The following is a 10310-nucleotide window of genomic DNA, read 5'->3' as shown; positions in this document are numbered from 1 at the left end:
CATAAGGGAGTTCTATTGATAATTTTTTGAGGAACCTACACACAGTTTTCCAGAGCGGCTGCACCAGTTTACATTCCCACCAACTACTTCAGTTTCTATTGGTAAAGATTATGCATGAGTCTTACACCAATCTATGTTCTGGGAAAGTTTTACATACCAAAGAATTTGTTATCAGAAATTATTGTCTAAGGTAATTGCCACTTCTGTTTTGTACCCCATACATGTTTTTTTCAATAAATAAAGCTGACTCTCAGGTCAAGGTGGAGTAGCCTGCCTGGTGAGCAGAAAGAAGCCGAGGTTCTCTCACTTCCTTTTGCCGACACTGTCCATCCTTCAGGGAGCCCTGGATCTGCTGGAACTGGACTCCAGCAGCAGGGGAGGAGCAGAGAGAAAGGAGAAGGAATCCCAAGAAGGCTTCATGCTGTCAGCACAGAACTGGATGCAGGGACCAAACCCACAAACCTTGAGATCATGACATGAACCTAAATCAAGAATCAAACTTTCAACCAACAGAGCCATCCAGGTGCCCCGGTCAGAAATTCATTTTTATATTTGATTCAGATCCAGTGGGCATATGTGCACGCGTGTGTGCACACACACACATTACACAAATTGCCACAAAACTATACTTAGAAAATATCTCAAGTTCATTTAAGGAAATTTCTGAGGGTTTATTAAATATTCCCCAAACTCACCATTGGGTTGCAAACTGCACTTTAATAACGATGAATCAGGACTTCTATTTCTCTTTTCTAGAAAATTTCCATTAAACGTGTTTCTTTCTTTCTTTCTTTTTTTTTTTTTTTGGCTCCTAGTTTCAGATATTATCATGAAGTGAAAACTCCACTTTCTGACTTTGAATTCAGAAGATCATCAACTACAGTCCTATTCAAATATTTAGGTGGGAAGAGTCTTTCTTACCCCGAATAAGCATAAAATACCTCTAGCAGCTATCCTTCCGCCATTATCTGAAGGCATAGCTTTCCAAAAAAGGTGTGTGGTCCTATGTAGGTAAAGGTAAAACAGGAGAGCTGAGTCTTCTTTCTGGGTGAGAGGGCGAATGCTTCCAAATGGTCAGTTTCTTCCCAGTTAATTCATTGTGTCAGCACGACTTGACGAATTAATCATAAAATAACAATCAGGATGTTTTTACCTTAAGAGAATACGTACCAGTCCCACACAGATACAGAAGATGCCATTTTCTCTTTCTTTTCTCCCAAGAGTTTCAACAAAATTAGACAAAACTAAATAGGGTAGGTTTCCTGTTTTTTTTCAGGAAAAGTAGTGATGGGAATTTTTCCTCCGTCTGTATTAAAACATTATAAAAACACTCAGTATTGTACAGCTAAAAGAATAGATGGCCTCATGGAACAAAATAGTTCTGAAAACTGACCTTTCTATACATTTAATATATAATAAATATAGAACCTCAAGTTGAGAGAATTGAAATTATTATTCTATAAATGTTGGTGGCATAATGGACGAGGTTGGGGGGGTTAAAAATTAATTTAAGAAAGTTAATGTGATATATGTAAAAAATATAAGATACTAAAAGAAAATGGATAATTTTCGGATGTTTATACAGAGGAGGACTTTATAAGCTTAAAGCCAAAAGAAAAACGTCACACAAAAATTTGAGTAGCAAGGATGACCATGTGAAAAAAAAAGTAAACTGGGAAAAATGCAAGAAAAATGAAGTGTGAATTTCCAAAAAGTATTTTCATCAATAAGAAAAACAATGGTATTCTAATGAGCAAATAACTTTGAACAGAACAATAAAAGAATAGTAGCTGATTAATTGATGAAAACACTTCAGTCTTACCTGAAAGACACAGTACTTTTTCAATTATATTTTTTTCTTTTATATCCCCAAGCCCTTACACATGCACTTTTATACTCTTCTTCCCAGTTTCCAGATATCAAGCTATAATTTTGTGCCAGTTACAACTTTGAATAAAAGACACCATGACATGCTCAGAATTGTTTTTCAGATCTAATGAAAAAGGACTTTTGTTTTTCTGAGTTGGGCTTACCTTTCTAGCTCCTTTTCTCTTGGGGAAGGGCATTGAAAAGGTTCCTCCAGTACTGAAATATAGTTCAAGATTATTTTCATCCCAACAGTGAGATAAACACTAGAGAATTGGGTGGAGGAGAGATAGGGTTTTAAGGTGAAACTAATGAATTATTTTTGAACAGGTGAAATTTGAAGAGGCTCATTAAGGAAGCGGTTTAATAATTCAGTAACAATTTATCTAATGGACTAGTACTTTACTACTTATAAGGAAGCATGCTAGGCTTTAGAAAGCACACGAAAATGAAAAGTACGTGGTCCCTGCTTTTATGGCATTTCTAATCTAGTTAGATAAGACATTTAAAAGTACATGTTGACCTGAAAGTAACGTGTCATTTGAAATTATAGGGTTGGTACTTGACTTGTGCACATTCAAGTTTTATTTTATTTTATTTTTATTTTTATTTAATTATTTTATTTTATTTTTAATTTTTTACTAGTTGATACAAAATATTTATTATTAAAATTTTTTTTGTTCTAAATATAATTTATTGTCAAGTTGGCTAATGTACAATGTATACAGCTCTTGTTTCTGGAGTAGATTCCCACGATTCATCACTTACATGCAACACCCAGTGCTCATCCCCCACAAGTACCCTCCTCAATGCCCATCACCTATCTTCCCCCCTGCCCCCTCCATCAACCCTCAGTTTGTTCTCTTTCTTTAAGAACCTCTCATAGTTTGCCTCCCTCTCTGTCTGAAACTATTTTCCCCTTCCCTTTCCCCATGGTCTTCTGTTAAGTTTTTCAAATTCCACATATGAGTCAAAACATATGATATGTCTTTCTCTGACTTATTTCACTTAGCATAATACCCTCCAGTTCCATCCAATTTGTTGCAAATGGCAGGATTTCATTCTTTCTCATTGCCAAGTAGCATTCCATTATATATGTAAACCACATCTTCTTTATCATATTCAATTTTTTAATATAACTTATCATCAAATTGGTTTTCATACAACACCCAGTGCTCATCCCAAGTGCCCTCCTCAATGGCCACTGCCCACTTTCTTCCCCACCTCCATCAACCCTCAGTTAGTTCTCTGTGTTTAAGAGTCTCTTATGGTTTGCCTCCATCACATTCAAATTAACAGCCCACAGGTTAATATATATTAACACTAGGGCCACATGGAAACATTCAGTCATCTAGGGAAGGTTAACAAGTGGTACGCTTTCAAACTGTTACTCTTACAGAAGTGCTTGATATTTAGGGGAGAGGTTATACACCACATGGAAAAACAGTTGGCAGTGTGCAGCATTTCTACTATTGCCCGTGACAATTTACCTTCAACTCCCAAATTGCCTCCTTCACTCAGCAAAACAAAAGCCTTGCAATTAGTTGGAGCCACTGTTCTTGAAGATCATAGTTGTTACTTACACATGCCTCAAGTGATGTCTTACCAATAATATACTGTACTTACCTAAGAAGAGTTCTGGGCCATATGGTTTTCCCTATCTTTATTACAATTTCAGGGATAAACTTTTATTTATTTTTATTTTTTAATGTTTATTTTTGAGAGAGAGCGCACAAGCAGGGGAGAGGCAGAGAGAGAGAGAGGGAGACAGAGGATCTAAAGTGCTCTGCACCGACAGCAGAGAGCGCGACGTACAGCTGGAACTCATGAATCATGAGATCATGACCCGAGCTGAAGTAAGACACTCAACTGACTGAGCCACCCAGGCACCCCAGGGGTGACCTTTTAAATATTTACTTTAAAATTCAATCTCTTAAAAATCATTTCAAAGTCATTTTGTAAAAGACATTTAAAGATTGGCACCTACAGTAGCTAAGTGGTATACTTCATCCAGGTCTCACCACCTGCACCTTTTGTGTGATAAATGTGATTTTTACATGATTTGTTATCACATGGTGGTGCTCTCTGTCAGTGAAAAAAATTCACGTTATGCAATTACCATCCACTTCTGAACAGAGTTTGTATTGTTATTTGAGTTATTTTATTGCTGTGGTTCATGAAATAGGTTCCAAAGATTCCCGGGCAGCCTGATGGAGAATTGCTGGCCAGCAGGTGGAGCCCTTGGTCTCTGGCATGCCTAATTTTCCAGATCCTTTGCTGAAGCAGCTGTGATATGTAGTTGCCATGTTTGGACTGTGGGTGCATAAAATTTTACCTGATGACAGAGTTCTGTTGCTGAAAGGAAGTTTGGAAATCACTTTTGTTTTGGGAAACTGAAATGTAAACAAAAATTAGTTTCAATGGATTCTTACTGAAATTAACGTTGTAATTTTGTTGAAATGAGAAGTCAACATTTGAGATTGAAGAGCATATAAATGGTAGGAATATACTGATGGTTGTATCTAAAAGTTAAAATTTATTTAGTGATACCATACAATTGTTTTCGTTTTTTTCAGGGAAGGAACTGCCTTACAAAGTGAAAATGTGTTGATTATCACATAATCAAATAGAGAATTCTCAGGATACTTTTGTGAATAAATGTCAAGTGTCACAGAAATTTAAAGAGGGAAATTATATTGCGGTGATTAGAGGAAACTTCATGGAGAAATACATGTGATATGTGTTTTGATAGATGCTAGAATTATAACAGAGAAATGAAAGTAAAAGATTTGCTAAAGAAGTGTTTCAAAATATAAAGTCAATAGCACTGATATATAAACACTTTTAAATAGAGGAAGAAAAACACCCATAAACGTACCATCTTAATTTTTTCTTGGCTATTCTTTTCTAAAGTTTGTCTAAAGGTGCAAGTAGTTTTACAAAGTTGCAATAACAGTGTAAATAAAATTTTAATCTCATATTAATTTACCTAAACACTTTACTTCTAGTTTTATAATCATTGTATAAAATATTCTGTAAGATATTTATCATAATTTAACAAATACCCAGTTATTTCCCTATCATAATATTCTAATGGACATTTTAATGCATAGGGTTTTTATTTTTCCCTTTTCAGTTATCTGGATGAGTTCCTCAGGATAAATTTCCAGAAGAATTCTATAGTTAATGGGGAATAAAGTTTTTATTGCTTTTGATAATCATTGTCAATTGCATTACAAAAACTTTTGTACTGCCATCAGAAATAAATTTTCACAGCAGGACATTGTGTGTGTTTCAAGTCAAAGATGGTTCTATTAAATATTGTTAAATTGGGGAGCACACAGTTAAATTTCAAAAAGAGTTTTTGCTTTTGTAGAAATACATAGTGAATATGTTAATGATAAAATGATATGCTTGATCTCAGATTTGCTTACAAATAATCTGGAAGGGAGAGTGTAGTAGGGTTACAGAAGATATAAAATCAACCTTGTTTTGATAATTTTTGAAGCTGGGTTATGGGTAAATGGGATTTAATTTTTTTTATTATCTTCACTTCTGTGTATGTTTGAACTTTTCCCATTATAACAAAGAAAGAAAGAAAAAGATAACTTCTCAGCCTCTAGTATTTAGTCATTAGTGCTCTCTGAGGTTTTACATTTCTCCAGGTTGTTACTTTTCCTCATTATCTATATTGGCTCATGCAAGATTCACTTATTTGGGAACGTGGGAAGAGGGTATCGGTGAAGCCAGGAGCTTTTCAGGAGAAAATAACAGCTACTAACTAGTTCTGAGCCTCCTTCTATAAATCAAAACCATGGCCTTTAATTAAAACAAAATCAGGGTTGTCTGGGTGGCTCAGGCAGTTAAGCATCTGACTTTGGCTCAGGTAATGATCTCGCAGTTCGTGAGTTTGAGCCCCGCATCAGGCTCTGTGCTGACAGCTCAGAGCCTGTAGCCTGCTTTAGATTCCATGTCTCCTTCTTTCTCTGCCCCTCTCCTGCTCATGCTTAGTCTGTCTCTCTCTCAGAAATAAATAAACATTAAAAAATATTAAAACAGAAACAAAAGAAGCTGATCATGGTGTAATGACACTCTTTTGGATGTGAGTTCTTCTAAAATATATTTCTGACTAGGGAGCAGAATATCAAGGATTGATCAAATGCTCAAGTGAGAATCCTCTACTTATATGCCTTAAGGAATTGATAAATTAGAGACAATGTTTCTTTCCCTCAAGAAGACAACAGTCAATTTGGAGACACACAGCAAAGCCAATGATATTTAAATGTAATATAATTTATAAAGGAACACAAGCAGTATAGATTAATCAGAGATTGTACATTTCTTCTTTCACAGACACTGAGTGCTTGTATTGATGTTAAAGACATAAAAGGAAATGTTACAGTCCATGTAAGCAGTGCACATTCACATAGGTATCATTTCTTCTTTAATCCTTTGTAATAGTAATGTCTTTACTGCTTTATCTCCCCTTCTGGTTCAATCAGTCATATGAGCTGTTACTTTTTCTTTTTTTTTAATCTGGTGTCTTCAGAGAAATAATCTGGATGAATAATAAGGAAGCTACCATAAGATCCGCTCAAAACAAAGTTGTTTTGTGACTCTATTATACTTATGGCTAGGATTCAAGACTGACATGTTATTTCAGGTACCCTTTAATCCGGAGAAACAATATCATATCAATATGAGTAGAAATATCCATATTGCTTACCTGACTGTGTTTCTGAGTTCAGTAGCCCCAGCAGTGGTTTAGGAGTATTGCTGAAGGGCTTTTTCATCTGGTTTCATCTGGATGTTTCCATGGAATGTGATGACTTTTAGCCTTTGCTAGTCTCTGCTGGGTCCCTCTGCCTGTCTGGTTTATAGACTATTTCTGCATTCTTAGGTCTCAGAATTCTTCCATTTCCTATATTAATATAAAATTAATGTATGTCAAGTAATAAAATTAGAAAAACAAAGTAGTGAAACATTTAATTTTCTGTTCTTGAATGGGCTTCATTGTTAAAGTGCTGTGCAACTAAGCTAATTCCATTCAGCAGAGAAGTTGGCTCTTTGGTTGCAGCTCTCAGATTCTGGGATTCTCTCTTGTCAGCTGTTCCAGACATTAAGCTTCCTTTAGCTTCTGTTGCATTTATAGCTCCATCTGTTGCTGGTGGCTTTGGGTCCTCAAGAGGTGTAAATCCAGACACCTGCAGCCAAATGTGATTTGTTGTGTGCTCTTCTTCCCTGGCCAGAAGTTCTGTTCTTTCCCACTGTCTCTCATTGTGTCAGTGAAAGTCTTGACATTAGAAAAGCCTGAAAGACCAACTTGACTCCTTTCCCTTAAAGCTTAAATCATGGGGTGCCTGGGTGGCTCAGTCTATTAAGCATCTGACTCTTTTTTTTAAATTTTATTAATGTTTATTTATATTTGAGAGAGAGAAAGAGAGACATTGAGAGAGAGAGAGAGAGAGCAGGGGAAGGGCAAAGAGAGACAGAGACAGAATCTGAAGCAGGCTCCAGGCTATGAGCTGTCAGCACAGAGCCCATGAAATCATGATCCGAGCTGAAATTGGACGCTTAACCAATTGACATCGTCATGATCTCATGGTGGTAAGAGCTTGAGCTCTGAATAGGGCTCTTAGCTACCCTCAGAGCCTGCTTAAGATTCTCTCTCTTCCTTTCCCTGTGCCCCTCCCCTACTCGTGTGTGTGTGTGTGTGTGTGTGTGTGTGTGTGTGTGCGCCCTTAGAATTGGACAGTCCTGATTTTGTATATCCAAAGTATCACTTACTGGTTGTGTAGCCCTGGGAAAGTCACTTAATCTAATTTTTTATTGGTATGACTCGAGTATTAGTTTGTAATTTATGGATTGTCATATATATTGAGATAATGCATGTATAATATGGCAAAAACTCACTAAATGGTAGCTATTCTTCTTATATTAACACTAATTTCTGTTATTATTCACTGGGTAGAGGATATAGAACCAAGTCAAACTAGAAGATGTGTAAAATGTAAAGGTGCTACTCTATAGTTTTAAAGAAGGATTAAGTGGGGTGTTATTTTACTTTATCCCAGTGGGTCATTTTGCACGTGACATACCCTAGGTCTTACCATGTACAGGCATAGGGGAAACAAAGAGAAGAAAGATGTGCAGACTATGTGTTAGAAGTAAGCATGGATGTAGAAGTACGATTTCAATAGGTGTGGAGGGGGAGGGGTAGGAGGAGATAATGCAGGTGGAGGGAGCTAACAAAATGTTGTAGAGCATTTTCAGGGAACAAAATTAATCCAGTAAGCTGGTGGCACAGGAAGAGAGCAGTGAAGGCAAAGCAAGTAGTAGAAAATTGAAAACAGTTTGTAGATGACCTTAAATGCCGTGCCAGGAAACTATTTTATTCTCTAGGCAATACTGAATTATTGAAGGTTTTTTATAATGAGATAATATGAGGAGGTTTGGATTTCAGGAAGTTTACTTTATATAAAGTGCATTAGTGGGTATAGCCAATGACACACCTCCAGTGCCTACAGTAACTGGATAAAACATATGTAGCTCAAACACCTAATGTAAGACAGTAGGGTGTAGGGATAAATGTCTAGTTTCAAAAGGACAGCCATAGCTCCAGACAATCTTTCTAACTCAAACTTGGGCTTAATGCTGCCAGTTAATCTCATGTTTTTCAATCATCAATAGAATTCCTGATTTCTACCTTTCAATTTCTAAATTTAGCAGTTGATACACGTTTTGAAAATACGTTATGGTGGGTCAAACAAACCACATCTGCTGGTTGGATTTTGCCCATGGATTGCTAGTTTTTGACTCCTGGGCTGGTGTTCACAGTCCTGTCTTTGTGTATCTCCTCTGGAATTCTACTCGTGAATGTTGGTTAGAGACATCAACACTCCTCTCTGTAGCAGAAGAGGAGGAGTTGTAATAAAGCTACAGAAACATTGGGAAGCAAGACAGACCCTGATGGAGTTTGCATCAGATGGCCTTGATCTTTAGAGAGTGGCACTCTGCCTCCTTGGGCTGCCGATATCCACCTTTCAGAGCTGTCTGATAGTTACTTTATATATTCTGTCCAGGAGGTTTAGTTGTACTCAATAGGAAAGATTGGATGGAGTGTGTTTGCTCTATATTAAGCAGGACCAGAGCCCCTCTGTGTAATTTGTAAGCTTTATACCATCTTCTCCGCTTGATTGGATAGTTAGTTATTTAGGGTAATATCTGAGGATAATGTTACTCCACATATCAGTGCATCCAATTGTAGATCCAGCACATAATATTCAATATGCAATTTAAGTTCATTGAAACACCCCTACTTTATATATTTACACATAAAATACATATTTCAATTATTTTTGCTGTTATTTTTATTAAAACAGGATCATTTCTGCTTTATAGCGTGGGTATCTTTCCTACCCTCGACAGGAGTTACCTCAACATTTAGATTACACTTTCAGTCTCTCTATGGCTGACAAATGTTTTGAAATGGATTACTGCTTTGTTTTGCAGTGCTGAAACATTTTTCTTGGAGAAATGTCTTCAGAATCAGAAGAGGATAGAGAGCGGCTCATTCAAGCACACAAATGTTGTTCTTTCATATGCAAGATCTTGCTTCCTTCACTAACATACTCGTTGAATTGTTTAACTGCAGTATGAATACTCAGATCAACCACATGACTGTGAAAGAAGATGGTAATATTAAGGATGTCTTTGAACAAACGTTCAGAATTTTTAAGGAGATGCAGTCTGTACTGGAGGCAAAGTCTGAGCAAATGCAGGAGGAGCCTTTGCGTGCCCTGATTGCGACAGCTGTTTGTTCCATGGTTGAGAAGAGCCCCGACGTAAAGGAGTTGCATCAGTCAGCTGAAGAAGTGTTCACAGATGTCCGCACACAGGTCATTTTCTCTCTGCTGACTAGTAGTAACATCCTGAGGGGGTTAGAATCTTCGGTCTCGCTCTTGATGAAATATCCCATCACGAATCTTTGCTTAAATGACCTCTATAGAAAAGACACCAAAGAGCAATCAGATGCCACCTCATCTGAGAAAAGCACAAGTCCAGGGCCACCCCAAATCAGTACAATAGACACCTTGAAGAAGTTGCAGGATGTGCTAAAAACTGAGCAAGCCAAGATACCATCAAGTCCGCTGAAGATCAGCTGGAGCAAGTTGTTAAAACTTTGCTACCAATCTTAGAGGTCCTCCAAAAGCTCATAAGCCCTTTGAAAACCAAGACACCTGTGCCTAAGAAGGCCAAGGACCAGTAGGCATGCTCATTTCTGTCAGAGAATCAGTTCGAATCCTGTGAAAATTTCAAGTATGTTCTAAGATGTTTGATGCCAGAAATGTGTCATTTTTGGACATAAGTGCAAAAAATAGTCACCCAAAAGACCATTTACCTCAAATTTTGCTTTATTCAAATAAAAATAATCAAAGAAAGCC

General features: G+C 37.0%; 2 protein-coding genes across 3 annotated transcripts in view; one reads left to right on the top strand and one right to left on the bottom strand.

Moving 5' to 3' along the window:
- Positions 1-6655, bottom strand: part of SMCO3 (single-pass membrane protein with coiled-coil domains 3) — a 10011-nt gene extending 3356 nt beyond the window's left edge. The window contains exons 1-2 of one of the 2 annotated variants that reach the window (XR_003914289.1): positions 6593-6655; positions 2053-2132 (exon numbers count right to left, since the gene is read on the bottom strand). The gene's annotated coding sequence lies outside the window, so the exon portion shown is untranslated. Of the gene's footprint in view, positions 1-2052; positions 2133-6592 lie in introns of those variants that run through there. The other variant, XM_029953894.1, reaches the window with a different exon arrangement.
- C10H12orf60 (chromosome 10 C12orf60 homolog) overlaps positions 1-10310 on the top strand; it is a 16319-nt gene extending 6009 nt beyond the window's left edge. Inside the window, 4 exon segments of the mRNA XM_029953892.1 lie at positions 816-901; positions 9379-9445; positions 9448-10005; positions 10008-10310. Coding sequence (XP_029809752.1) covers positions 9403-9445; positions 9448-10005; positions 10008-10135 — 729 coding nt within the window. The 5' untranslated portion in view covers positions 816-901; positions 9379-9402 and the 3' untranslated portion in view covers positions 10136-10310.

Source organism: Suricata suricatta, chromosome 10 (genome assembly GCF_006229205.1).
Source record: "Suricata suricatta isolate VVHF042 chromosome 10, meerkat_22Aug2017_6uvM2_HiC, whole genome shotgun sequence".
Taxonomy (NCBI): Eukaryota; Metazoa; Chordata; class Mammalia; order Carnivora; family Herpestidae; genus Suricata; species Suricata suricatta.
This window is presented reverse-complemented; position numbering and strand designations above follow the sequence as displayed.